Source organism: Pygoscelis adeliae, unplaced genomic scaffold (genome assembly GCF_000699105.1).
Source record: "Pygoscelis adeliae isolate BGI_AS28 unplaced genomic scaffold, ASM69910v1 Scaffold321, whole genome shotgun sequence".
Taxonomy (NCBI): Eukaryota; Metazoa; Chordata; class Aves; order Sphenisciformes; family Spheniscidae; genus Pygoscelis; species Pygoscelis adeliae.
Window position 1 is genome coordinate 465341 of NW_008824039.1, and position 26220 is coordinate 491560.

At 44.4% G+C, this 26220-nt stretch overlaps 1 protein-coding gene across 1 annotated transcript in view; it reads left to right on the top strand.

The window, feature by feature from the left end:
• Positions 1-26220, top strand: part of CSMD2 (CUB and Sushi multiple domains 2) — a 308935-nt gene that overhangs the window by 212602 nt on the left and 70113 nt on the right. Inside the window, 10 exon segments of the mRNA XM_009333469.1 lie at positions 206-397; positions 1747-1873; positions 7892-8094; positions 9991-10182; positions 12671-12809; positions 13328-13515; positions 20826-21020; positions 22022-22138; positions 24283-24396; positions 24540-24635. Coding sequence (XP_009331744.1) covers positions 206-397; positions 1747-1873; positions 7892-8094; positions 9991-10182; positions 12671-12809; positions 13328-13515; positions 20826-21020; positions 22022-22138; positions 24283-24396; positions 24540-24635 — 1563 coding nt within the window.

Sequence of the window (26220 nt, forward strand, 5' to 3'; positions counted from 1 at the left end):
GTGATACAGAAATTTTGGATCGAAGCTGAGATACCATATTTCTGGGATCTCATTCAAGTATTAATTAGAAAAATATTAATTTTCAATATGGTGTTTTTTCTCTCCAGCAAATGATTTTAAGAAGAAAATATTAGTATGATCCTGTGTTAATATCTCCTGGCTGTTAAATATCTGATGAAAACGGACACTGTTTCTCCTGCTCCAGGTTTTGAACTCATTAAATGCGAGGACCCTGGCATCCCACAGTTTGGCTACAAGGTCCATGATGAGGGACACTTTGCTGGCAGCTCTGTATCCTTTAGCTGTGACCCTGGCTATACCCTGCGAGGCAGCAGGGTGCTGGTCTGCCTGACGGGGGAGCGGAGAGCTTGGGATCAACCCCTGCCAACCTGTGTAGGTGAGACAACTCTTGCTTTTAAAACGTCCTCTAACAAGTACTTTGCCTGTGGGCATCACGCTGAATGCCCTTTCTTCCTCCTTTGCTAATACATATGATGTTAACTCTGATACTGATTGCACCTATCTGCGTTAATAAGGACCATGATAAGGATGCTATGTAAGGCATCTTCAGATAGCAAGCACTGATCTCTTCAAAGCTTCTACAAGCAGTCTTAACATGAAACACTGTGTTCTGAGCACCGATTTGACAAGGTTTCTTGCTTCACTGCAAGGAGACTACTGCTTTTCCAGTCCTTGTCCTTTCACTTGAATGTGTTAAACAGTGGCGCTTTCTGATAATGGCAGACATCAGCGCGTGTCCAGGCATTTGACAGTTCAAAGTCATGTTTATTTGAGAGCTACATGACACCTGATTCCAGATCCTCAGATGTTTTAATTTCCTCAGTCTTTTCTTAGCTAAGTCCTGAGTTCCCTTTTACCTGTAGCTCTCCAGAAGGATATCTTCTTGCTTGGAAAATTCTGATACTCAGTTTTGTGTACCTAAATGAAGTGCTGTTGGTCTGTTAGTTGACAGCTTCATAATTAGCTAGTGTTTCCAGGACGTGGCAGAGTTCTTACAGACTTAGTCCTCAGAGAGATCTCGACAACCAGAAGGCTGCTTTCATGGTTATAAGTGATGTGCTCAGACATTGGCACTCTGTATTCTCCCATGAGTTAGGACCATTCTTTATGCGGTAACTCTCTGCTGAATTTTAGCCTTGATTATTGAGGTAAAAAGACAAATTTCTGTGATTTATGCATCTTCTTAGCCTTTACCCTATTTGCTATACATATATTACATATGAATGGTCGTGTCTGTGAGAGCACGTGGAAACTTAAAGAATTTTAATGGATAAATTATGAAAATTAATTCAAAATCCTCATGTGCTTTTGAAGTTCATTTAGCAGATACGTTGGCTTCTTCATTTTATCACACTGATGAATCATTAAGACTTTTTGCAGATACAGGCAGAAGAATTGAGCTCTTTCACCCCACATGTGTGAATCGTGTAAAGCAGGATGCTGGCAGGCTCTGCCTTTATTCACTACAAAGTCAAAAAGGTGGAGGGAAGCTTTGACAGCATGTCAGGTGTTAGGAGCGTGCTCAGAAGTGCAGAGTTATTCTGATAACTCGGTCTTTTAGCTGAATTAAATGACTCGCTTTATCTTGGTTTTGTAGGCTTTAAGAATCTCTTCAAATGGCAAGAAATACTCCCTGTTGTATTCGTAGGATGAGATTTGTGGTGTTGCCAAGTAAGAACCGTAATGTGTCATGAATCTTCTCACTAACCCATATGTTTCTTTCAGCTGAGTGTGGGGGTACTATCAAAGGAGAGTCATCGGGACGGATACTGTCTCCCGGCTACCCAACACCCTACGATCATAATCTGAATTGTATTTGGACAATAGAGGCAGAAGCTGGTTGCACAATAGGGTGAGTTGGGCCAGGTTATTGTAGCTTGTTTTTCTTTCCATGTACAGCTTATTTTTGCAGTAGATCAATAATTATATGAGGCAAGTAGAGAGAATGCCCTGTCAACTTTGAGAGCCCCAAGAGAAGGAACAAAGGCTGATTTATCTCCTTGCCAGGTTGGACAGAAGTGGCATCACTTCTCCTTTCTCTTAAGCTTTTTAGCCCTGTATGGCCTGTGCCAGTAACAGCTATTGTGCCATGGGTGGTGAAGCCAGATTATTTGCTATTGCTGCCTGTGGTATTACTGTGTTAAAATAACATCCAAGAGCATTTACGGGCATGTGCGATATAAGTGCTTTTCACTCCTTTCCTTAATGGGATGTATTCGGAAACAAACCTTTTCCACCAGATTGGCGTTGAATTTCCCAACAAACTTTAACATGTGTCCAAGTGACATAATCCTAAAATGAGAACATATATATGAAATTGCTTGGAAGATCACATCCCAGGAAAGGATAAATGGAAGGCAGTTATGGGTTTGGTTCGTCTTCCACTCATGCTGCCAGAGTAAATTAACACTGAAAGGGATGAGCTCTGTCACGTTACGTTTGTGAGAATGAACGGTCAGGTGTGACAGTCCCCAGGTGTGAGTGGGCAGCTGGAAAACTGAGACCACAGCACTTAGCCTTCACCTTCTAATTGCATTGTTTTATTGTTTTGTTAAGAAATAGAACACATACAATGTAACTATCCTCCCAAAGGAAAAGACTCAAGATGGTTTATAATCTGGTCTGTACAGAGACCCAAGACTGTTTTCTCCTCCTGCTCCTCTGACTTCTCTTATTGTTCTGTTGCCGTTTTCCTGTTGGAAATGGCAGTTTGAAATGTAATTTGTTTGTAAGTTATGTGAATTTGTCAGTTAGGTAAGCATGGTATTGAGAACATTTGGCTCATGAAGTTAGTGCGGTCACCAGCAGGATCCAGGCAGTTTCCTGCTCTGTGATACTTCATCTGTGGTCCCTGCTGCTTAACCGCTGTTCCCATGCTGAAGTTTGCCCAAGCCCTAGCAAGCCATTTCAGTACTGCGCTGTGTGTACCTACGTATTTCAGTCCAGCTAAAGACATCTTTGACAGAAAGCTTGAAGTGTATTGGCAAGTAGAGTTTTTGCTGAGTGATGGGACTCCGAGGGGGAGAAACGTAGATTATAAGGTCTGTTCAATAATAATCCTCTTCTCCTATGATCTCCCATTGTAATTTCTCGTGCTTGTTAGCTGGTGTGTCAGCCCCATTTCTGAGCTGACCCGAGACCTGTTGCTGTTCCAGTCCTGCACTCCTTCATTGTCAGTGCTCTTTTATCTTCAGTGTAGCTTCCTTGCTGCATCAGCACTCATCATCTCTTCAGCGGAGACTGTTAATCATGTTGAGCTCTGTGGTGCTTTTAGTCGATGGATTTATGCTGGAGATAAATCTGGTCCGGTATTTTAATTTTTTACTTAATGCAGAAATTTCCTCCATTAGCGCTGGTCTTCAGTGTGGCTCAGTAGTCGATGGTGTCTGGTACGAACACAGGAGAAAGAGCATAGTCAATGCAGCGTAATTCCTGCACAGGCCACTTCCAGTTGAAGTCTCCTCTTTTCTTCATTCTCCTGTAAAAGACTCTGAAGAATCCAACAATTTTTATAGGCCAAAGCAGACATGAGACCCCCTCTTCCCTTCCCCCCCCCCAAGTGTAAGAGGCTGCCTCATCCAGAGGCTGCTTCAGCAAGTGAACTTTACTCACACACGTAATCCCTGTCTGCTTCTGTAAGAGTACTCAAACGAGCAGAGCTATAGGCTTGCGTTTGCAGGATCAGCCAGAGGCTTGGAAAGGGCCAAGACTGAAATGAAATGATGCCAGGCAGTAGTACGGTAATACACCTTGTGACCCTTCCTTTCATCAGAGATGAGAGCTCCCTTCTTCTGCTCCTTTATTCGGCAGCTCGAACAGAACAGGTGATCTCTGGGTAGTTGAGAGCACATTTTCAGCAACTTCATTTTTATGGTAATCCGTTGGAAAAATAATCCTCTTCACGCATGATACAATTGTATAAAGCTCTCATTTATAACTTCCATTAAAATTAATCACCAAAGCTTTTTGAATAAAGCTGTATCTGCACAGAACGAGGGGAAGGAGAGAAAGAGAGAAAAATTAGTCTGTACATCATTGCCATGAAAGTTGAAGGGTTGCACTTTGAGAGAGGATTAATTTTGTGCATGTGCAAACACACGCGTGCACATGCACATAAAATTACAACTAAAATGACTTGGCTTATCTGTGAGACTCTGGGGAGAGAAAGAAGAAGTGGGAGGGTGTACTGGAAAATGAATGAAACTTGCCTTCGAGTGCTGCTTGCACAGCTGAGAGCAGTGAATACACGGTTAGAAGTGGCAGTGGTGGTTTATTGAGTAGCAGTGATCTCAGTGTCATAAGAGAGTTTCGTGATATTGCTAATCCTAGTTTAATGGATGGTGCTGTATTGACAGGTTCCATTTTTCACAGTCTCATCTAGAAATATGAGTGAGAATATTGGGATGTTCCAGTTTGCTTCCTTGGAGATTCTAGGGACATAACATTTAACAGCTTTTAAATTTGGGAACCCTCTCCGGGCTAGAGGGAGACAGCGGGCAGCCCTGCAAACTGCTGTTAGTGTGAAAGACCTGTGGCTTTGGTGCAAGCTAGGTGGGCACCACCAGTGTGTCAAGCTGCGTTCAGCTGCTGATGCCAGCTCCAGATGGGAGCCCAGGCTCTTGCACAGCAGAGCCAAGTTGTGGGGGCCCGAGCTTGGATGGGAAACGTTAGCAGAAAGAGCCCCAGGTTGGTCAGTCAGGGTGTGGGGGGGCTTTCTGAAGAGCTGGGGCTAAATGGCTCACCAGAGATTATGCAGACTGTCAGTGCAGAGCTGGTCTCTCCTCCTCTCTGCTCCTTGCTAAGCTGGGAGAACTTTCCCTCTATCACATATCTATAGCCACAATTCCTAATTTGCTTTTTGCTGCATTTTCATGCATGTAATTGGGATTGTCAGAGTGCAAGAATAAAACTCTTTTCCTCTCCATTGTCTGCTAAACCAGTGTCTCTGTCTTGTCTTAAATGAAGCCCTGCTGGGAATAGAATCAGGCTGATAGAAAAACCATGCTGTTTGGTTACAGATGTGCCTATTGAATAGATTGATTTGCTCCAGAGCACACCAGTTTTCTTAATAAAATCAGCTATCCCAATAGACTCCTGAACCAGCTGGCATTGGACAACCTGTGTCTTGCCACTGTGTCATCTGGTTATCATGCTAAGGCTTTCTCCTCGTCGTGAAGCCTTGCCTGCAAGTTGTTTCTTAAAAATAAATGAGGGAAGTGGGTTGCTGTAGGCAGCCTTGGTCCCATGGGGAGCCGGTGGTGACCTCTCCCAGGCGATGGCAGTTCCAGGGTGTCCTCCCACCCCAGGTCAGTCTCTGCCAGCGTCTCCCTGTTTCCAAGGTGTGCTGGAACCCACGAGTTTTCTCACTTTTACTCTTCGATTCTCTCCCCCATCCCACTGGGGGCAGGGGGGAGTGAGCGAGTGGCTGTGTGGTGCTCAGTTGCCGGCTGGGGTTAAGCCACGACGCAAGGTCTTCAGCAATGAGTTTTCTCTGGCAGTTTTGGCTAACTAGAACCAGTTATCCTGAGAGCAAACGTAATCAGGCCAACGCACCTGGGGAGACCAGCTCTGCTATGATCCATTCTTATTTTCCTCGAGTCTAGTTTTTTTTCTCTTTGCTCAAGGTCTCTGCTAGGTAGATTTATGATTCAGCTCTTTTGGTTCCTGTCGGATTCTGTGGACGTCATTTTGCTGCTGAGTACATTGCAGTGTTTTGGGTTTTTTTTTTTTCCCTTTTATGGTTCTACCTGATTTATTTATGTTTGTCCTGGATAAATGGGAAAGGAGCCAAGCGAATGCTTCCTTGTTTTCCTCCGTGGGCTGTCAGGGTTTTAAGCACAGTACCTGATTGTTTTATTTCTTGCAGATTTTTCTGAGTACAGTTTATAGATTTCTGTCCCTGTTTCAAACTGGCGTGCCTCGTGTTACCCCGTGTTAGCCTGATTTCATTGTGTCAGATGGTGTTTCCCCCAGTGATAATGTGGCAATGAAAACAGAGGTAATTAAATGCCTTCTCTTCAGTTGGCATTTTAAGTGCAGGAGCGAAAGGGACTGAACCCTGATGTATCGCAGCCTTTAGTTGATAACTCCCTTGGGTGTAACAATAATAATGACAGTACCTTATGCTTACACGGTACTTCTGATCTTGGAAGATCCCAAAGCTCTTCGCAAAGCCTGGATTCATCTGCTTCGCATCCTTCCACAACAGAGGTTGGCTTGATGGGGAGAAGTGCAGTGTTATATCCCCCCCAGCCCAGGGTGGGAAGAGAGGAGCATCCCACCAGGGATTGATGTTGGGACCAAGTTTGTCCTGTCCCAGAGTGCCACCAGACCTCTCCTGGGCATGAAGGGAACTTCTGGCCTTCTCCCATCCCCTTAGGTCCATCACTGGTCCAGGCTCTGGAGTGAATTTCCTCACCATGATGACTCCTGCCAGCATCTTGGGAATTTTCTGTGGAAGTGCGAAACGGGCATAGCCCTGTTTTAGTTTAAAAGCAGAAGACAGGAGCTCCAAGGAGTACTGCTGCAGGCAGTGCAGGACTAAGGAGCATTTGCTGCATACGCTGAAGGCCTTGCAGCCCTCTCTCCAGGGCAGACAAAACTATAAAATACACAGATTAAGGAAATGAAATCTGCATTCAGAGCATCGTAATAAATACCTCGTTGAGAGCACAATGTTATTTCACTGCCAGCCACCAGTTTCTTAATTCCTGTTTTCTCTCCCTTCCCTTCCTATTGTGGATTTTGGAGAGCTGGCTCATGCTGACTCACTTTTCCTTTATTTCTTGCTGAAGTTATTCTGTTAGCTGATCTAGATGCAGTTTTGCAATATCCAGAACTTTGAAAAACATGTCAAAATCCTCGGAGGTGCTGCAATCCAGCATTCAGAATTTGCACCCACCTGTTTGCCACCCTCCCACACACCCTTTTCTGCCCCTTTTTATTAACCTCCAGGGCAGTTAACACCCTGCTAAGGGTTTCTTTGCCAGCATGATGCTGTTTTAATTAAGAGTGGTCTTGGTTGTTTCCTTTCCTTTTTTTCCCCGATACACAAGATTAGCTTCGTGCCAGGAGCAAATTCTTTGATCTGAGTGCAGGTAGCAAAAATCAATGCATTTTATCAGTAGATGCTGGCTCTTTCCTTGCAGGACACCAAAAGCAGCAAAGGACAGCCAAGGTTGTTGCTGTGTGCAGCCTAGGGACAATGTGTGAATCGGATGAATATATCTAAGTTGTCTGAAGGGACCCCAGGACGTTTTCCGCTAATTCTCTCTTTAGCATAAGTTTCTCAATACTTCTGTGTTTGTCTGTTACAGAGCTCAGTGAAACTATGGACAAACCCCCATCCTCTCCTTCACAGCCCCTGTACCTCTCTGTTGCAGGTTTCCTGTGTGTCCTTGACTGAGCCTTCTGTCAGTGGGACAGCTACTCGTTGTGATGTCTGAGCACCTTTGGTGTAAAACCAACTGTGATATTCTGGCTAGGGACATTTCCACTGCCCACGATGGGCTTTTGGACCTTTACCTTGTTCCTCAAGACTTTTAGGAGAGATTAGTAATTTTGTTTGCTCAGGAGAGAACAGCAGAAAGGACCCAACTTTTCAGAAAACATTAGTATCCGTGACTCAGTTTTTTGTTTGTGGATGTGTTTTATTAGGGAGGCATGCAACTAAGAGATCTTGGGTTTTACAGACAGACGAAGTTTGGTAGAGGGCTAAAGTACTTTGTCCAAGCTGAGTTGCAGATAACAGGAGAGAACACATTCCTTGGACAAGCTACCGTAGGTTGGTACCAATCACATTTCTAATCCTTTCAGGAAAAAAGGCAGAGCTCAGTTTGTGGTCTGACTTCCAGTTCATTTTGCCACACAGGCTCCATTTCATGGTTTTCCACACCGAGGAGTTCCACGATGTGCTGAGGATCTGGGACGGTCCAGTGGAGAATGGCATCCTCCTAAAGGAGATGAGCGGGTCCGGCTTACCCGGCGACGTCCACAGTACTTTCAACTCTGTCATCCTTCAGTTCAACACTGATTTCTTCACAAGCAAGCAGGGCTTTGCTGTTCAGTTTTCAGGTAGGCTTTACATTGTTTCCTCAGCATCGTCCAAACCCGGCTTTGCTGATAAGTGATTTCAGGTCTATCCGCAAACTACTGATGGTGAGCAAATGACATTGTATTGAACGCGATAGCAGGAACTGTGTGGTCTTCCAGCCATTTGTGCTCTACTGCATTTGGGTGCAGTCTCTGCAAATAGAGGAAAAACTCTTGTATTTTGTCCTTGCAATGCAGGTGAGTTCTGTGCTCCCCTCTGCTACAGTCACCTTCACAGTGGTGAACTTGGCAGCAAGATGTAGAGCAGTACCTTGTGGAATACACAAGAAGGCATTACAGATATTTTCCACCACATTTTCACAGGTCCCTTAGAGCCACCAGTATGCAGGCAACTTCCCCCAGGCGTTCTAAGAGCAGTTGGTCAGTGGTCTCTGAAAACCAAGTCTATTTAAAATCCCTCAAATTGGATCCCCTGAGATGCAGATCACGAAAAGCTCTGTCGGCTGTAGGGATGTCATTGCTAGCAGCAGCACTACGTGTAATGCAACCGCAATCTGTCATTGCCCAAGTCCTGGCGGCTGTTACCTAAGACTCGGCCTTGCAAACACAATAACTTCAATTATATTAGGGTAATACACTTCAACATTCACACACAGGTTTCCAGGATGCAGGCCTTCACTGACATGTCCAGTAACCAACCAGCAGATGCCTATTTTGGAGATGGTAGTAAACAGGGGGGCTGTTGGGTGAATGATGATATGACCTTCCTGGGACTCAGACACTTCTAAGCATCAGAGCTCGTTCTGTCTCTCCCGAATTATTGCCTGTAGCTTTCTGTTCGGGATTCCTTGCGTGACCGGGAGAGCAGGCCAGCTCTTTGGGAAGAGTTTGTGCTGGGTACAAGGCCTTCTGGGATGACCAAGACAGAGGGAGAGCTTTGTGTCACCCAGCACAGCTCTGCTGTCCTCTTTCTTTGCCAGGCTCGTGTCTCAGCCTGCCAGGAAGGACCAGACCGGGCTGCTAACTTGCTTATCTTCAGTTGCACAGAAAGAGAGAGAGGGATTTCCTCTGGCTCTTTTAAGAAGAGCTTTCTCTAAATTGGCTAGGTGTAATAGACTCTCATCAACTTAGCAGGAAATAAGCTCTGCTCCACTGCCTGATACGGAGCTGGTCTTTATTGAATGCTTCTGCTCAAAGCCTTTGTTCACAAGGTGTGACGAAGTAGTCAGACCTAAGCTCAGAAGTGTACAGTTTTGGATCTTGTGAACTTTAATGATCTATATAAGCTTGCAAAACTTCTATTACTCCGGGACTTTCCGTGCTGTTAAGTTGTTGTAGTGTTGACAGACCTTGAGCTCAGTCAGCAGCGAAGCTGTGCTGCCTGCCCCCAGCTGAGGAGAAGCTGAGGGGGTCATCTCATACCTCAAAGGGACGCAGCAGCGAGTCTGGGAGGGAAACACGTGCATTCCTAAAAGGTCAGGCTTGACGCTTCACAGGGCTAAAGGCTGAATCGCTCTGCCACTCCGGGGAAGTGAAACGTGCTAACATATTAGTTTATTTTGCAGCATGTGTCTGACACAGAATTCTATAAAAATGCCATGCAAGATCAGTGGATGTCTGGACTTACTAAGTAAACATGCACGTGCACAATTATACATCAAACTTGCACTCTGTGTAGTGCACTTGAACTTGCCGTTCCCCAGAGCCTTTACCAGCTGGAGAGGCAGATGCTCAGTGCAAAGTAAAAGCCAGTTTTTGTGTATGTGGCAACTTTAAGGGATACTGAAGGAGGAGAGATGAAGAATGAAGTAATTGCTTGGATATCTGTTTAAGGACAGGGTCTAAGTACAGCCGGTGCTGTAAGCCTGTATTAAATATAAATATATATATTAAATATATATTTTTAATACTCTTCAGTTTCTACTGCCACTTCCTGCAATGACCCAGGAATTCCCCAGAATGGGAGCCGGAGTGGTGACAGCAAAGAGGCAGGTGACTCCATCGTCTTCCAGTGTAATCCAGGATACGCTCTGCAAGGGGATGCCAAAATCACTTGTGTGCAGATTGAGAACAGATTTTTCTGGCAACCAGACCCTCCCTCCTGCATAGGTATGAACACGTATCCATCCTCCCGTTGCACTGGTTCCCTGCCCTGTTTCATTGCAAGACTTCTGTATCTGAAGGGGGTGAGTCCCACCTGGTTTGAAGAGGTGTACGACAAGGTATATATGTCTCAGGTAGCTGTCCCATAAAACTCCTTTTTAGGTTTATCCCCAGAGTGTCTGGGACAATGAGAATCTAGTTCATGCTGGAAACTCATAGGACATACTGCAATGTACGTGATCATATTTAACTTGAAAAGTCAAAGGCTTCTTTAAAACTCAGGTTGGTAGAGAGGATTGGGGCCATGGGTGAATAATTTCTGCATGAGGAGATAGCAAATTCTGTCACGAGAAAGAACTAGCTGACATTTCCTTTGAGCTCATAAAGTAATAAAAGAAGCTCATGAAAGTGATTCTTTTTAATATGTCCAGAACACATAAAAATAGTCATGCTAAGCACATAAGAGCAATAAACATCAAATTTGCTGGCCAATTAAATGCTAGCCACAAATTACTTATCCTGTAACCTTCGTTCCTGTTTACGCACTGTTATCCCAAGCAAAAAAAAATCAGTTAATTCTGTTTCTAACATCTGATTTAATGCCAGCTAGGAAACTTCTACAGCATGCACAGGATGTATGCTCCCTGCAGGATGACTTGGTTTCTGAATGACTATCTTGATGATCTAGTGTGGCACCCTTTCAGCCTGATAGAGACAGTCCTTTTAGTCTTCCCGGAGCTATAACTAAATGATACTGTTGCATGTCATGCCCATCTCGTCATTCTCCTGTTGAGTTTTCTTTCACACCAGAAGCTGGGCTCTCAGTCCTTTTCAGAGAAACGTAGCCAGTGCTTTAATCTTGGTGTGAGACGGATTCCCATGGGCCATCTCCAATTTGACTTGGAGCTACTGTGTTGGGTCCTTTTTGAGCAGAAGCCTGGCAATCTTGTTTTAGGAGTCATAAGCTCTGTGAAAAAGCTGAAAGCAATGTCTTGCTCCTTCCCTCTATTCAGTGACAAAGGATTTGGAGGAATAATCAGTGGCCCAATAATAGCAGTTTTATAGTAACTGTGCAACAGGCTGCCGAGTTAGATCTGAATTGAAAAACAGGGTTTAATTTAGGGCTTGGATTTTATGTTTGTATTTAGCATTTCAAATGTATTTTCACATCTTTATTGTACAACTTCTGCAGTCCCTAAACAATGTGGGCTGAACTGGAACCTCAGCTGAAACAACCCTCAGAGGTTTGGGGTATTTGAAGTCTGCGTCTTGACCCAACTCTAAACAGCTATGGCTTGGACCAGCTTCTAGTTTAAATCCTTTGGAGACTATGGGTGGGATTTTCAAAGAAATCAGAGGGTGTTGAACAGTCATGTCCCTTAGGCCTTTCAAAAATGAGTCTCTATACTTTATTTTCTTCCTGAATTTTCCCCTGACTTTAGAGTCTGGAAGAGGAACGCGCCCTAAAGGTTAAGATCACGGTAAATGGATACAGAGTAGATGCTTGTGGTTCTTCCTTAGCTTGACCTTCAGCTAAACTCTTCACTGTCTGTGCTGTGATTTCCTTCTCTAGTCGAGAGGGATAACAGTTCTCGGTGCCTGCAGTAGCCTGCAGCTGGACTTGATTGAAGAAGTTGCTTTTCGGCCTTGGAGAAGGGTCTCAAGTTTAATCTCTACTGTGATCTTTATAGACCGCTACATTTTACCTGATATCTGGAGATTCTTGTATATTTGCAGGGCTTTATAAAAGCCCACAAGATATACACGCATGCTCGCTCCTTCATGGAGGGTCCTTCCAAGATTTGTTCTCTCCCATGCTAGGTCATTTCCAACTCGGTGTTTGCATTGCTGTAGGCTGGTTAGTTCAGACACCCGAGTTCAACACGAGACTCTGCTCCCCTCTCTCGCCCCATCCTGAATCTGGGAGGATCGATCTGAGCAATGGGGGGAAGATTAGAGCATTGACCCTCATGAAGAGGCTGACAGTAATAAATCAGTCATGAGTATTTCCCACAGTGGAAATACATGCAGGCACTTTCAGCCTTAAAAAAGTAATAATGGATTTTTCAGTCAGCTTGGCATTTAATGTGTCGGTGACTGTAATAAACACGAACAAGCCATTAGACCCAGACAACATGTTTTCACTTGTTTAGCAACTGTCCAGACTTTGACTGGGAGTTGCCTAAATAAATGCAACAGAAAAGCATAAAGCATCTCTGTCTCCTTCTGGTTGCTCACTTACATACCTTACGAAGATTGTAATAGTATCCACAGCTCTGTGTGTGTGTGTGTACCCTGTCTGGAATAATAGAGCCCTCGTCTCTGCTAGGGCCACTGCAAGCTCTTGTAATACATATCTTACTATCAGACAGCCTTGCAAACTGTCTCTCTGCCCCTTATCTATCCACCTCTCTCCCCCTCCCCTGCATCTCATCTGCTATTTTTTAAGTTTCTCTAAGACAAAGCCTCACCCCTTTGCTTGGTTGCCTTCCAGCTCCCTGTGGAGGTATCTTGACGGGACCGACAGGAGTGATCCTGTCCCCGCAGTACCCGGAGCCCTACCCACCGGGGAAGGAGTGTGACTGGAAGCTGACCGTCTCTCCTGATTATGTCATTGCCCTGGTATTTAATACGTACGTACCTGAGAGCTCTTTGGTTCCACTTCTGTGGCTGCCTGTGGGGACGGGCAGAGGATACCAGCGGTGGGGCACTGCCTGGATGAACTGGGTCTGCACAGGGGTCCTTTCCTCTCTGAAGGAACCAAACCTGGTACGACTGTCCCATAGTCCTGGGTAATCTGTTCTCAGATGTTACCTTAGTTTGGGAGAAGAGGCACATATTTCAACTGTAGCTCCTCTTTGATATACCCATGGTTTTACAGAACATAACCATGGAACTCGTGCAGCATAGAAAGCCCCTGCAAGCAACACGGGATTATGCTTTTGTGCTCTTGACTGTATCACCAGTCCTCGAATCCTTACACATGGAACAGAGACAGAAATGTCCTGTACTTAGCTGAGGAGCTGTTTTGGGGCAGAAGCAGTCTCTCAGCTATGTAGTTGTACAGCCCATCAAGACCACAGTCTCTGCTGTTCTCCAGAGGCTGCTGTAGCATGCTCGTACTTCAAGCACTCTTCCTTTGGCTTTGCAGCTTCAGTTTGGAGCCTGGCTATGATTTTCTTCACATCTACGATGGACCCGATTCACTCAGCCCCCTGATCGGAAGCTTTTATGGCTCCCAGCTACCCGAGAGGATAGAGAGCAGCAGTAACAGCCTCTTCCTTGCTTTCCGAAGCGATGCATCAGTCAGCAACACCGGATTTGTCATTGACTACACAGGTAAGACCTGTCTGGGGATGCACCTGGCCCAGCTGACTCAGCAAATATGTGGGGTTTTACCTGCATTTATTCTCAGGTTAAACCACCTAGCTGAAAACCAAATGGGAGAAGCTCTAAAAACTGTGGAAACCTCTCTTCAGGCAGTAATCCTGCTGTCTGTTTTGCTACCACCAAAGCTGATTAAGAGGCATGGGAGGGAAAATTGGGAGTTGAAGAGAGGGGATCCTATAGGCTGGCAGAAGAGCCAGGGTACATAAGGTAGATAAGAGCAGCATAAAAGGCCTGTTATGTGGCTGAGGATCACTCACATGTGGCTGGTTCTGTGTGGGGCTGTCATTAACAGAGAAGAAAATTTCTACATCTTTTTTTCTTTTTCTTTAAAGAAAATGGGAGGGAGATTCCCAGAAAGTATTTATTTATGTACATTTTTGTACAATCTTTCTTGCTCCACACTGAATTTAAATAGTTCTGTCTTCTTAGTGAGCAGAATATGCTGCTTCGTTGCAGATTTGAGTTTTCAGAGTACTAGAGAGTTCTGAACTGTTAACTGGTTATTAGGAATGCTCCACATTGCCATTGATTTCGGATTTATTCTTAGTGGCAAGAGCAAGAAAAGGAGGTGCAGACATACATATCCAATATGGGATCTCGGTCTGAATTCTTGATACTGTCAGTCAAGAGCGTACCAAATGATTGGGTGGCCATAGCTAGAGGCAAGGATCACGGAGGGGGATGCTCAGCTCTCTTGAGTCAGTGGAGCTCTCCTGAAAGCTGTGCGTTTTTGCTTCACTTAAGATTCTAAAGCGTCTACTTAAAACTTCACTAATAATTAGTAAAATGAACAGAATAGTGAGTTCACAGGTATCTGTGTTGTTAGAGCAGTGGCTTTTTTTTTCTTGCTTGCTTGAGGAGGAACCTAAAACATTGTGGTGGCTTCAGCTCTAATGGTGAGAGACGGGCAGTGGTTAGAGTTTTCCCTGCGTGCTTTTAGCTCTCTGTCGATGGAGCAAGGTGCGAAGTGACAGACCTGGCACTGCTGTTCTGGGAGATGGGGGGAAAAAAGGGAGGCTTTGGCAGAGTGTGTTCCTTGTTTGTGCATAGGGTAGGTGGAAGAATGGAGTTGTTACAAACCGTAGTAAAAAATACGCTCTGAAAAGCTGGATCTGATGAGCTGGATTACACAGAATGGAGAAAAGGATTAAAAACTGGGGAAAAAACAGGGCTAGAGAGAAACGATTCTTCAAGCCTGCTCTGGCCTATATGGACTAGTTTGCAGTGTGGGACAAAAGTATTGATTGCTTCAGATGTACTGGATGCGTGCCACTATGAAACATGGCTTTGCATCCGTGGTGTGCGCTGTGAAACAGGCTGTCGAGTCTTGTTGGCCCAACTGTGTGCTGTGGGAGCAGTAATAGCTTGTGCTGGAGAGCTGATGGGCTGCTGCTGTGTTTCCAGTGCTGCTGCTGCTTTCTCTGTGTGCTTGGGCAATTCTCTCTTCCTATACCCTGTCTCTGGTCTGTGGTTCCTGCTTTTGAATTTACCTGACCAGAGGTTAAATCATAGTGAAATGGCAATTCCTATTAGTTATGCTGAACAGATGAATTTCCCTCGGTAAAGTTATGAAATAATAAGACAATCAGCAGTGCTTAAGATTCAAGAGATTAAAGTTTTCTGTTCTCATTAGAATTAATTTTACTGAAAATTAAGTCTTGGGGTTTTTTTTCTCTTCCTCTTTCTTTTTGGGCAGCCAGAAGGTAGTTAACAAATGAAATCTCATTAAATTAGGGTGGTTGTGTGATGTGTTGTTCTCCTAAACACTCCTACAGTGTTAATCGCGCCTACATACTTCCCACAAAGCCAAACTGCTGGGAGAAAAGAATGAGGCTTTAAGTTTGCTCATTAATTTCCCCGCACTTTAAAAGGAACCTGGGATTCAAGTCTGAGAAGCGGCAGAAAATAGAACTTTGGGGAATCGGAGGAAGAAGAAAAGAAAATGCAGGAGGGGAGCATGTGTGAAAGAAAATCAAATACCGAGCTCGGCTCCTTGCCAGCGTGGAATCCCAAGTACAGTTCAAAGACACTGTCTTCTCTCAGCCACCTCATTGTGTTTGGTCAGTGCTGCAGCCCACACAGGCTTCTGCCCCTAGCTCCCTAAATACCGTATATCACCTATGTCAGCTGTGTGCGAAATACTGTTAATTACCAGGGGCTTTGTAGTTGTCTTTTGGTAGTGTTTGGGGAAAAAAAAACAACAAAGCAGCCATCTGTCAGTCGCTCCTTGAAATCCTGAATCTTCTCTGGGACTGGGACTGTATCGCTAGCCTGCAGCCATGCTGTGTTGGGTGAATTTCAAACAGCCTCAGCACTTCATTTGAAATTGTTTCAGGGGCAATGGCTCTTCAAGAGAAAGTTGTCCTCTGGGGCCAGGAGGAATGGAGAAGACAGAGAGAGAAGAATGAATTTGACTTTTATTACGCCAGTTTTTGCATAGAGCACGACAGTGAGAATGAAGTGGGAATGCAGCAGTGCCATGGAAAGGTGTTTGAGGGCAGATCTTCAGCCAGGCAATTTCCTAGTTTAGCTACACTCATATAGTACACCAGCAGGATTTCTGATAGATTAACTCCTATATTTTGCTTTGCACCCATGATGCACTGTCAGCTGTGCAGCAGAATGAAAAATCAAACTAAGGTTGCCAGCAAAGAAACCTTAAGTGTGCTTTCCCCCCACACACTTAAATTTACAGAGGTTTGGTTTACTGCCTGCATAAAGCCTTGGCTTGATTCACAGGGTCAGGTGAAACTTAAATGCAATAGTTTGGGATTTCAGCTGGGGAGGAATTTATTCTTGGGATGACTTAGCAGTAGGGAGTAGATTTTTTGATTCAGGCTGGTTCCTGAAAAGGAAGACGTGCTCTGCTCAGGCATCCCGTTTAAGGTCTGTTGAAGTTACCATAATCCTTAACAAAGTGCTTGTTTGCAACACCAGCTTAGTTAATGTTGTCGTTTCTGTGAAAGCAGTGAGCTGTGTTCATAGCAGGTTCGCTTGAGCCCAACAAGTATTAGTCTAACAAAGCAAAAGGATGAGTTCTTGATTACAAAAATAGGAAAGTCAGTTACAAAACAAAAGCTTAAACCCAGGAAAGGGATGGCTCGCAGTATACCTAGAATTTATCTCTTGTTCTAGTTGTTGTTTAAGAATTTTTTAAGTGTCTCAGCTACAGAAAACTAAGGTTTTTACCCCTCAGTATCTCTGAGGTAAAATACATGTAGTATCTCTACATGTGTTACCTTTTGAACCAAGATAATATTTGTGTGTCTTAGTTACACTTGGGAGATTTCTGGTTACAGAGCAACACTGGATAAGTTTCAAAAACTGTTTCCAGTCAATTTAAAAGACCCCCTGGTATGAAGGTCTTCCATTAAGCTGCATTTGCCAGAAAGTGCTACCAGAAACTCTCTTAAATTTGGCCAGGGATGAATCTCTGATGTGAAGATTATCTTTTCTGACTGGGAAACCAACTGAATTCCAATAATCAGTTTACATTGCAGCATCTCACAAACCACAGGTTTTATTAAGATACATTTTTTGTATTCATAGACTGGTATTTTTAAATTGAGACCACACTTTGTTAGTAATGTAAAGGGCAGGGTAGTCGTTGGGAGAGCTTTTCCCAATTAATCCCCCTCCCTATATTCTGTTGTCATGGATACAGAAGCAGGTCAAACTCCATCAGTCACTGCCTCCATCCGAGCAACGTATCCTGACGGGTTGGCGCTGAATGGGACCCAAGGTGCGCGTTTAGGTTTGGCTCCTCATGCTGGGGGCAGAGGGTAGGAAGGAGTTTCCAGGTTGGATACTCCAAAGCAGGAGGTTTCCTCATGCTTTTTAGTACTTCCTGTTTCTGTTGTGGGCCAGAAGTGAAGAGGCGTGAAATTGAAAGCAAATGAAGCAAAAGTGATTACTTTTCACCCTTCCAAAGGAAAGGGGGGAAAAAAAAACAAAACACCAAACCCCAAGCCTTATTTCAAATCCGTTATTATTTCGCCAGAACTATTTTGCCTATCCTGAGCTTATAAACATATATTCAGCATTACTTATGGGTTATTTAAGGTGGAAATTCCTCACAGAAACACTATTCTGTAAAATCTGTTGCGAAGCAAGCTGTTTAAAAACATCCAGTACTGTTTGCTGTTAAAACAGTCGGGCATGGGAGGTGGCGCTTGACCCTAAAACAACTTGCATTTGAAAAACAGATCTGTCCTTTGGAAAAGGTAGTCCATTTAGCTGGGATGAGTCGGGGGATGCTGGGCTCTGGCGAGCTGGTGTGGCAGCAGGCAAGCAGCTCGGGAGGCCAAGGCTGCACCTGGTCTTCAAAATCCTAGTGTAATTTGTCCTGTCTTCAGTATACAATGACTGCTGTGAAAAAAACCTGTCTTCTAGACAATTTCTCCTGGGGTTGCTTTAAGGCAACTTTAAGCCTCTTTTTAAAGGCTTGTACATGTTCACAGATGTGGAGTTCATGATGCGCTGGGTGGACAAGTGCTCCCCGGTGAAGCTGTTCTCGAACATACAGACGAAAGCCTGACCTCCTGGTCTAGGAGCTTATGCAGGCTTTGAGTTTTCCTTGGGAAAGGAGAGAGGAAATACAGAAAATTCTGCTTTCTGTGGACTAATGAGCCAGTTCTCATGGCATTTTTGTCTTGACTCTTTTCTAAACATTTGGCAGCCTGAATCCATGTTAATTGGGACATCAGGGTAAAGTCCTCGATTTCTGAAGTGTCTGAGTGAAAATAAAACATTAATTCTAAATGAGCAAGCCGTGTTGTGCTCACTTCATAGCCTAATAAATCAAAGGCTGGGAAAGCTGTGGCTTTCCCACATCCCTCTACGAATCTTTTGCTGTCACCATGCAACCAAATACTTCCTTAAAGTTGAGCTCCTGCCGCCCTTTGTAGCCTACTGCTGAGGATCATCGGGGCAGTTCATCTGCAGAGGAGTGTTCAGCTGGAGATATGCGTAGGATTAGTGTGTCAGGATGCATCGTCCTCTAAGGTGAGTAGTGTTTCTGAAGGCACAGACCCTCAAGGGAACAGAGAAACAGTCAAGAATGAGGAAAACACAACAAAAGCAGTGGGGCTGTTGCTCGGCAATCAGCCACCACCTTTTTTTTCCAACAGTTGACAGAGTGACTTGAGCACTGAATGTTATGATTTTTCAAAGCAAGAGCAGAGGCTGAGATCAAGCACATGGCTAAGACGTCTGACAGCCAGGTGGGAGGGTGATTGACAGGTTGAAGCCACATCAACTTGTCAGATGAAAGGCAGTGAGACTGTTCAAAATAACAAGAGAGGCATGAAGTGGTCAGAAGGAAGCTGTTGGGTGCAGCTTTTGTATGAAAGGGTCTAAAAGTGAATATTAGCAATTCAGAGAAATAAAGGCTTGTGGAGTGAAAAAATACTTTGGAAAAGTAGATGAAAATTTACACGTGCAGATGGACTCTGGGCCATGCAACTGCCCTGTTCGTCTTCGGTGCCCTGGTTGACTGATGCCCAGAAGCAATTCATCACCTCTGTGGGCTGTGATGACCAGTCTGTACAGGAATATTCCGTTGACTTGTAGTAATGGTAAAGGGTCACTGCTCCAGCTACGGCTGATGTCTCACAAGCATAAGGATGAATGAGGAGGCAATGTGCTCATCTGAGCTGACCAGAGAGCCGAGGGCTTTGCTTTCCAGTGCTGTGACTGAAACAAGCTTTTTGGTCCTGATATCTTACTCATCATAATCAAGATTTCCCTTTTGTGTCTAGCTGGTGTCTCAGCAGGACCTACTGACAGATCACACACAGGAAATAATGGGATAAAAATATTAGTTGAATTCTTTTGTCTTAGAACCCTAATCTTCTCCATCACGTTCTGAGTATCAGAGCTCTCTCTTGAATGCTGTGGTAATCATGCTTCTAGGCACATGTGTGTGTCTTCCCAGGATGAGATAAACTGGAACATCTTGTTATTTTGTTGGGGAACAGGGTTGCTCAAAGGAAAAGTGGCTTGTCCAAAGTTCGTGCAGCAAGACACCACTAACGTAGAGGAGAACCCAGGACTTAATGATTTCAAGTTTGATGATACAAGTGTGTGATGGTCTGTGAGGAGCATTGAGGTTGACCACTCTGCAGCTCCCAAAGTAGGGAACTGGTGTTCTAGGAAAAACTGTTGGCCTTACTTCTGCGGGTCAGGGCAGCTGTTCCTGGTGGAAACATTTCACGTCCTCTTGTGCCCTGTTTACCTGGATCGCTAGCTAGTGGTACAGCTGTTGTGTAAAGGAAACCATAGAGCTAATCCTATTTTTCATTGCAAACAAAGAAACAAAAGCAAGATCTGGGGGCTTTACTGTTTTCTGCTTCTCCCTCCACCCCTTCCCCAAATACTAAAAGCCCATGGTTTAATGCTTAGACACATTATAATTGTTCACAGACCCACTGCTCTCAGAAAAGCCCTCATCTTTAATGAGCTATTTCCAAATGACAAAAGAGCAGGATTAATCAAAGCCTCTAATTATATTTCATGCAGAAAAAAAAAGAAAAAAAAAAAAAAGAAAAAAGCCCTCAGAAGAAGGAGGAAAGAAATATCCAAGTCCTGACAGCTCTGTAGTCTTTACTGGAGTTTTCTTATGTAAATGGGGTTTTTAACTCTGCAGGGCATAGTGAACAGAGAGAAAAATGTCTTCATTTTGTCTAACTGCTTGTAATCATTTTGCCATAATTGCAGCCGTGCTGCACATCTGGAGAGTCAACCAGCTAGCACATGGCACTATGTATTTCCTTGGTGAGAGCAGACAGCTCTTCGATATGGGAATGATAGGTGCCAAAGAGATAATGTGAACAGATGTAGCACATCTGAAATATGTTGCGTGTTCAATCTGTGTTTATATGCCCTGGTTTGCAAAGTTCCTTGCAGCCTGTCCCCTGTGCAAGAAAGGAGAGGGAGTGTGGATAGTTAAATCAAAGCTTTGCCTCCTTGATTAGATTTTGGGTAGCAGTAAATATGTGTGTGAACCGAAGCCTTCCTTCTTCCAGTATACTTGTGCTGGAGCTGAGCATCAGAGAACGCTCTGGACCAGAATCTGACCTGTATAATTGCCCAGATTCAGCAGCATGAGAGAATGCTCACAATCTAAACTCTGCAAATGGTACTGGTCTTTATGCTTAAGTGAGATTCCCAGATGAGAAAAGCCGAAAAACATGCCGTTGACCAAAATTTTAGAGTAGCTGTATCAGACCAGTAAAGATCTTGGCAATTTTCTCTTGCAGAAAATCCCCGGGAGTCATGCTTCGATCCTGGATCAATTAAGAATGGCACACGAGTGGGTACGGATCTGAAGCTGGGATCTACAATTACCTACTACTGTGACGGAGGGTATGACATTGAAGGGGTCTCCACACTGACGTGCATAATGGGCGGGGATGGAAAACCCACGTGGAACAAACCTCGACCTACCTGTACAGGTAAGGCTGAAGGGGAAAAGGTGAGTAGAGAATGATCTGCCTGTCACCAAATACTTCAGCAGTTTATCCTAATGCAAAGCTTGATGTTATGTTTGCATAGAGCTGCTTGCAAGGGGACGGAGGTGCGTTTTCTCAGTGTTTCATAATTTTTCTTTTTTTTTTTTTTTTAACACCCTGGGGTTGGGAAGAGCTAACTTACATGAAGTTTCTTGAAACTTCTTTTGAGAGAGAGAGAGAGACTGAGAAAACTGGACAGAACAGATTATCTGCATGACAAAACCTGCATCCTAGTGCAGGGCAGGATTCAGGAAGCCACTTAAATGTTTGCTTAACCTGATCCCTGCTGATCAAAGCCTTTAAGCATGTGCTTTCCTGAGCAGGGTCAGAGTTTATTGAGAAAACAGAAGGCAATTTTTTCTTATGGGTTCTGTGGGGTTTTTTGTTTTGTTTTCTGGCTTAATGAGAAAATGGTTCAAACGATGGGTTTGCAGTCAGACCTTCTTAATCCGAGAAGTGAGTCAAGAGATAGCTGGCAGTCTGTGGTGACTGGAAACATGAAATCTCCGACTCAGAAAGGCGCTGGCGGGGAGGACGCCGTTCCTGCTGGAGCCAGGCTCCTGCCACTGAGAAAAGGTGAAAAGAGTAGTAGGAGCTCATTCTGGCAGGTCCTGAGCTTTAAGGTCAGCTGGAGAGCAGTGCAAATCACACATTAGGCTACAACACCATACACGGCATCCCTTAGCCTTGCCGTGGTCTTGATAATTAAATGTGAAGCAGGCATGAACTCAGGTTAGGATAAGCCTTATTTTTCTTAAGAACTTGCAGCGAGAGCTGCAGTGCCTGAAGCGTGGAATCAGTCGTGGCTGGGGGCAGCTGACATGGCACGGCGTTCCAGCGCGCAGGCAGGGGTGGATCTCAGAGCAGCAGGGAAAAGGCTGGTGTTCCAAGGCAGGCTTTGGTAAGGGTATGCTCAGTGATCTCTTCTTGATTTTCTCTTACAGCACCCTGTGGCGGTCAGTACACAGGCTCGGACGGCATCGTCCTCTCTCCAAATTATCCCCAGAACTACACCAGCGGACAAGTCTGCTTGTACTTCATCGTTGTGCCAAAGGACTATGGTATCGTTTCTGGACGGTTTTTGAAAATCTGTCCTATTGTAATGCAACTCTCTCAGGTTTTTTTTTGTTTGAACAAAGCAGTAGAATAAGTGCATATATAAATGGAGATGAGGGAGATTGGAAAATAAATGCTATGTGTATGTCGCTGTAGTCGGTAAGGATGATGGGAATTCTCTGAAATTCAAAATCTGTCAAAAAGGAGGGGACAAAAAAGCCAAGCCTAACAAAAAACACCATCGTGCGATTCCCCTTCCAGTTCCTGCACTATATCCAGTCATGCAGAGTTGAAAAATCGGCAAAAAAAAAAATATTCATGGTGATTAATGCTAGCAGCAGACTCAGAGGACCTCCGAGAGTACAAAATGTATTTACCATAAACACATGCTAACTGTGGTGCTAAATAATCTGTCTGCGCAGAGAAGCACATAAATGTATAGTTTTGTGGGTGTGCACCTATGGTACTTACAACTAATTTTTATTTTTAAATAACATGTAAATTAAATTTTAAAACTAGATCCAGACAAAAGCCAGATCCATTTAAACGGACCAGCGTTCTTTTTATAGAGTCCAGTGCTGCTTAATTTTGGTCAGAGCTTGAATAGAAGAATGATCGATGTTCTAGAAACCTTTGAGGCAGCTAGCTGGATATTAGTACTGGTTAATGTATTTTCTTGTTTGAAGGAATTTAAAGCTCTTAAAGAGCACTTGCACTGACAGCTCTGGCAGGTGAAGGTCTCTAAATTCTGTTTTTTGATACTGCTTCTCGGTGCATTATATGGATCCAGTCAGTCCCTATGGTCTTTTCGGTTGCCTGTGATTTCCTTTGCTAAGATAGCAAGGTGTGACATAAGGGGGCTATGTACAGACGTGGGTATAAGCTCCTTTCACTCGGATTGCCCTTCTGCCTGTGTGCAGGTAGTTACAGCGGAGTTCCTGGATCTAACTGATGAAATACTGCACTGTTCTCTTACACCTCTTAACCTGTTTTACTACAGCTGATCTTGATACATAGAAACACAATAACTAGAGGGCTAGACAGTCTTGATCTGCAAGTCTGACTTTTGCCTACGGTAGGATGACAGCTAAATTAGTTTCTCTTCTCCACCTGCTAGCTTTCCATAGCTTCATTAAAAAAAAGCAGGAAAACCGTTAGTGGTGAATGTTATACATTTCCCATCTCTTTCACTTCTCAGATTCTGTGTACAGCAGGCATCAGGGTGTGCTATTGTCAATTTTTCAGTGTTCCCAGCATCAAAGCTGTGCTGGAAACCTGAATGTGCAGGAAACAAATGTCGTAGCTTGGTGGATGATGAATTTCACAGCAAGAGACCTCTCAGCTTGTGAATCTGCAACTGGGCACTTACAACTTGAAAATGCAAAGCTAGGAGAGGAGACAAAGGGGAAGAAAAAAATCTTCTAAGTACAGATTTGGGAGGAAAAAAACCTGCTATTATATTCTGAAAAATAAAGATAAATAACTAAAGTATCTTTGTTCTAGCTAAAAAAATGCTCTGATCCTCTCATTATTTCCTCCCTTTTATAAGCTCTGTCTGCTCCTTGGTGCATTTACAATGTATGCAGTAAGACACAGAGCACTGCACGGCTCCCTCGTTAGCAGTCTCTGTAGACAGGCTTAGGACTGACTGTTAATAAAACTGTGAGTGTCTTCTCTCCCTAGCTGTCATCCTCCCTGACCAGAGAGGTTCAATCTAGAAATCGAGTTCTTCAGGATGGGGATTGTTGTTTTGTTCAGGTTTTGTACAATGCCTAACCCAACACGTCATGACAGAGGTTCAATACAAATAATAAATAATAATTATCAGTTGGTGAAATTATATACCTTGTGTTATGTAGGCAGGCAAATGGGATGACTCATAAAAGAATCCCTTTTGGCCTATGAATCAGTGTTAAAGCATACTGGCAAGTGAACACGGGGGAGGCTGGTTGCTGCTTCTGTTATGCCTACTTTGTGGATAAATAAAGGGCTCCCATCTTCCAGGGCTGTCAGTCAGGCCCTTTTTATCTTTGCCAAACTCCTGAAATAAAAGAAGGCGAAATGCCTCAGCTCCAGGCCTCGGCTGTGTGGGGACAGCAGCGCGGCTCATCCCGCTGCCCACCCCGACCGGTGCTCCCTCTCTTGGCAGTGGTCTTTGGGCAGTTCGCCTTCTTCCAGACCGCGCTCAACGACATCATCGAAGTCCACGATGGCCCCAACCAGCACTCCCGGCTCCTCAGCTCCCTCTCGGGCTCTCATACAGGTAGGGAACATGTCCCTGTTGCTGCTGGGAAAAGCGAGTTAAAAACACAGCCTGCCATTTAACACCTTGTTCTGTGCATCCCATTTGTGTAGCTAATGCTGTAATCTCCGTCTCTCCTGTTTTATCTCTTTCTCCTCATCTAGGTGAATCTTTACCGTTAGCTACCACCAACCAGATTCTCATAAAATTCAGTTCCAAGGGTCAATCTACGGCCAAAGGTTTTCATTTTGTCTACCAAGGTGAGTACCGTTGTGTTCTGGAGATGTCGTCAGGTTGGTCCCGAGATAATGGTCAAAAATACAGTGATGTCTTGAAGTGTCCTGAACTGCTTTTGGTGTCTGTGGGTCCTTGCACCCTTTCTGTCTGAACAGGAAATGTCACAGGAGGTTAAGATTATTTTGGTAGCAGTGAACTTGCAGGGCTGTCTGGCTCCTGTAGGTGCTTCGTATTCAGACCTTCCATTTTCACTCAGCCTCAACCCTCGCACGTCCCAGGATTAGTATCGGAAGTATCTCATTGAATCATGCCCTGAGTACGCACTGAGTTCTTGAGATTTATACCCAAGCAATTTTTCCTACTGGCGTTTTAGCACATTTCTCGGTGTAAGCAGCTGAACGCTTGTCTAGCGGCTCTGCAAAATCCTTCCTCTCTGCGAGTCATAGGCTTAGGTCTCCTGCTGTCAAACTTTTGCCCCTTGATCCTTTCAGTAACAGCTTGCATTGCATTGGGCAAGTCCCACTTAGAGATTTTAAAGTAGTAAATAGAAAGTGATGCACAGAATAGTGGGAAAACAGAAGGGCTTTCTCACCCACATGCTTTGTATAGCTGTCTGTGGTTCAGCCAAGCTTCTTACATGCACATTACTGTAAAGGGGGGACAGGCAGCAGGGGCAACCTGTGCCTTTTCCAGAGGCGAAGTGAAGCATGGTTTGGATTTTATAGTATCCAGAGATTTGTTCTCTTGAATTTCTGCCTAATTATTGTAAAACAACTGTAGTTCTGATAGTAATCTTTAAAGATTTCAGCGAAGCAAAGGTTTTGATGAAATCAGTAAGGATCACCTCCTCCCTCCTGCATGCTAATTATGAGCTGCACACTCTTCAGTGATTACTGCATGGAAAGCAGGAGTAAAAGAAAGAGCCAGCCCTGGTTTTGATCTGCCTGGCCAGGCTTTAATGGCATTTCCTCTCATTTTTACACAAACGAGGAGTTCTCTCTCCCAAAGCCTCCCACATCAGCCTCCCCCATCCAGTGATGCACGTGTATGGCAAGCTCCCCCGAGGTGAAGGAGTCGGAAGCCTGAAGCAGCGTGTTGAAAGCAGCCTGAACTGGAGAGCGGAGCTGCAGGGTCAAGCACACAGGCACGATTCTTTCCGTGGTTTGGAAAGAGGCCAAGCACGTGCTCGTCGGTCACAAATGGCTGAGCTGGGGTTATGAGAGCAGGGGTACAGATCCACGAGTATTTTGGCTATCTTGGATTTGCCCAAAGTAGTGCATCATCTTAAGCGGCTCCTTTCTGCCTCTCCGTTCCCCTCCCCAGACCACTGACACACTTCAGCTTCTTGCTGATCATCTTGCCTGCTGCCTTTGACAGCGGGTTTGACATTCATCTCTCTGAATCAAATTAAAACCAAACAATATAGCTAATGCACTCATCATTGCGTTTTCCCCCCTCCCAGCAACTCAGGCATTAAACACTAATAAATTGTAAAGCAACTCGGAGAAAAATCTAAATTTATTTCTTCCTCAGCAATAAACGTTTCTCTGACTCGTTTCTCCCCTCACTTATCTGTCAGACTCTCCATTTCTTTTTGACTGTTGTTTC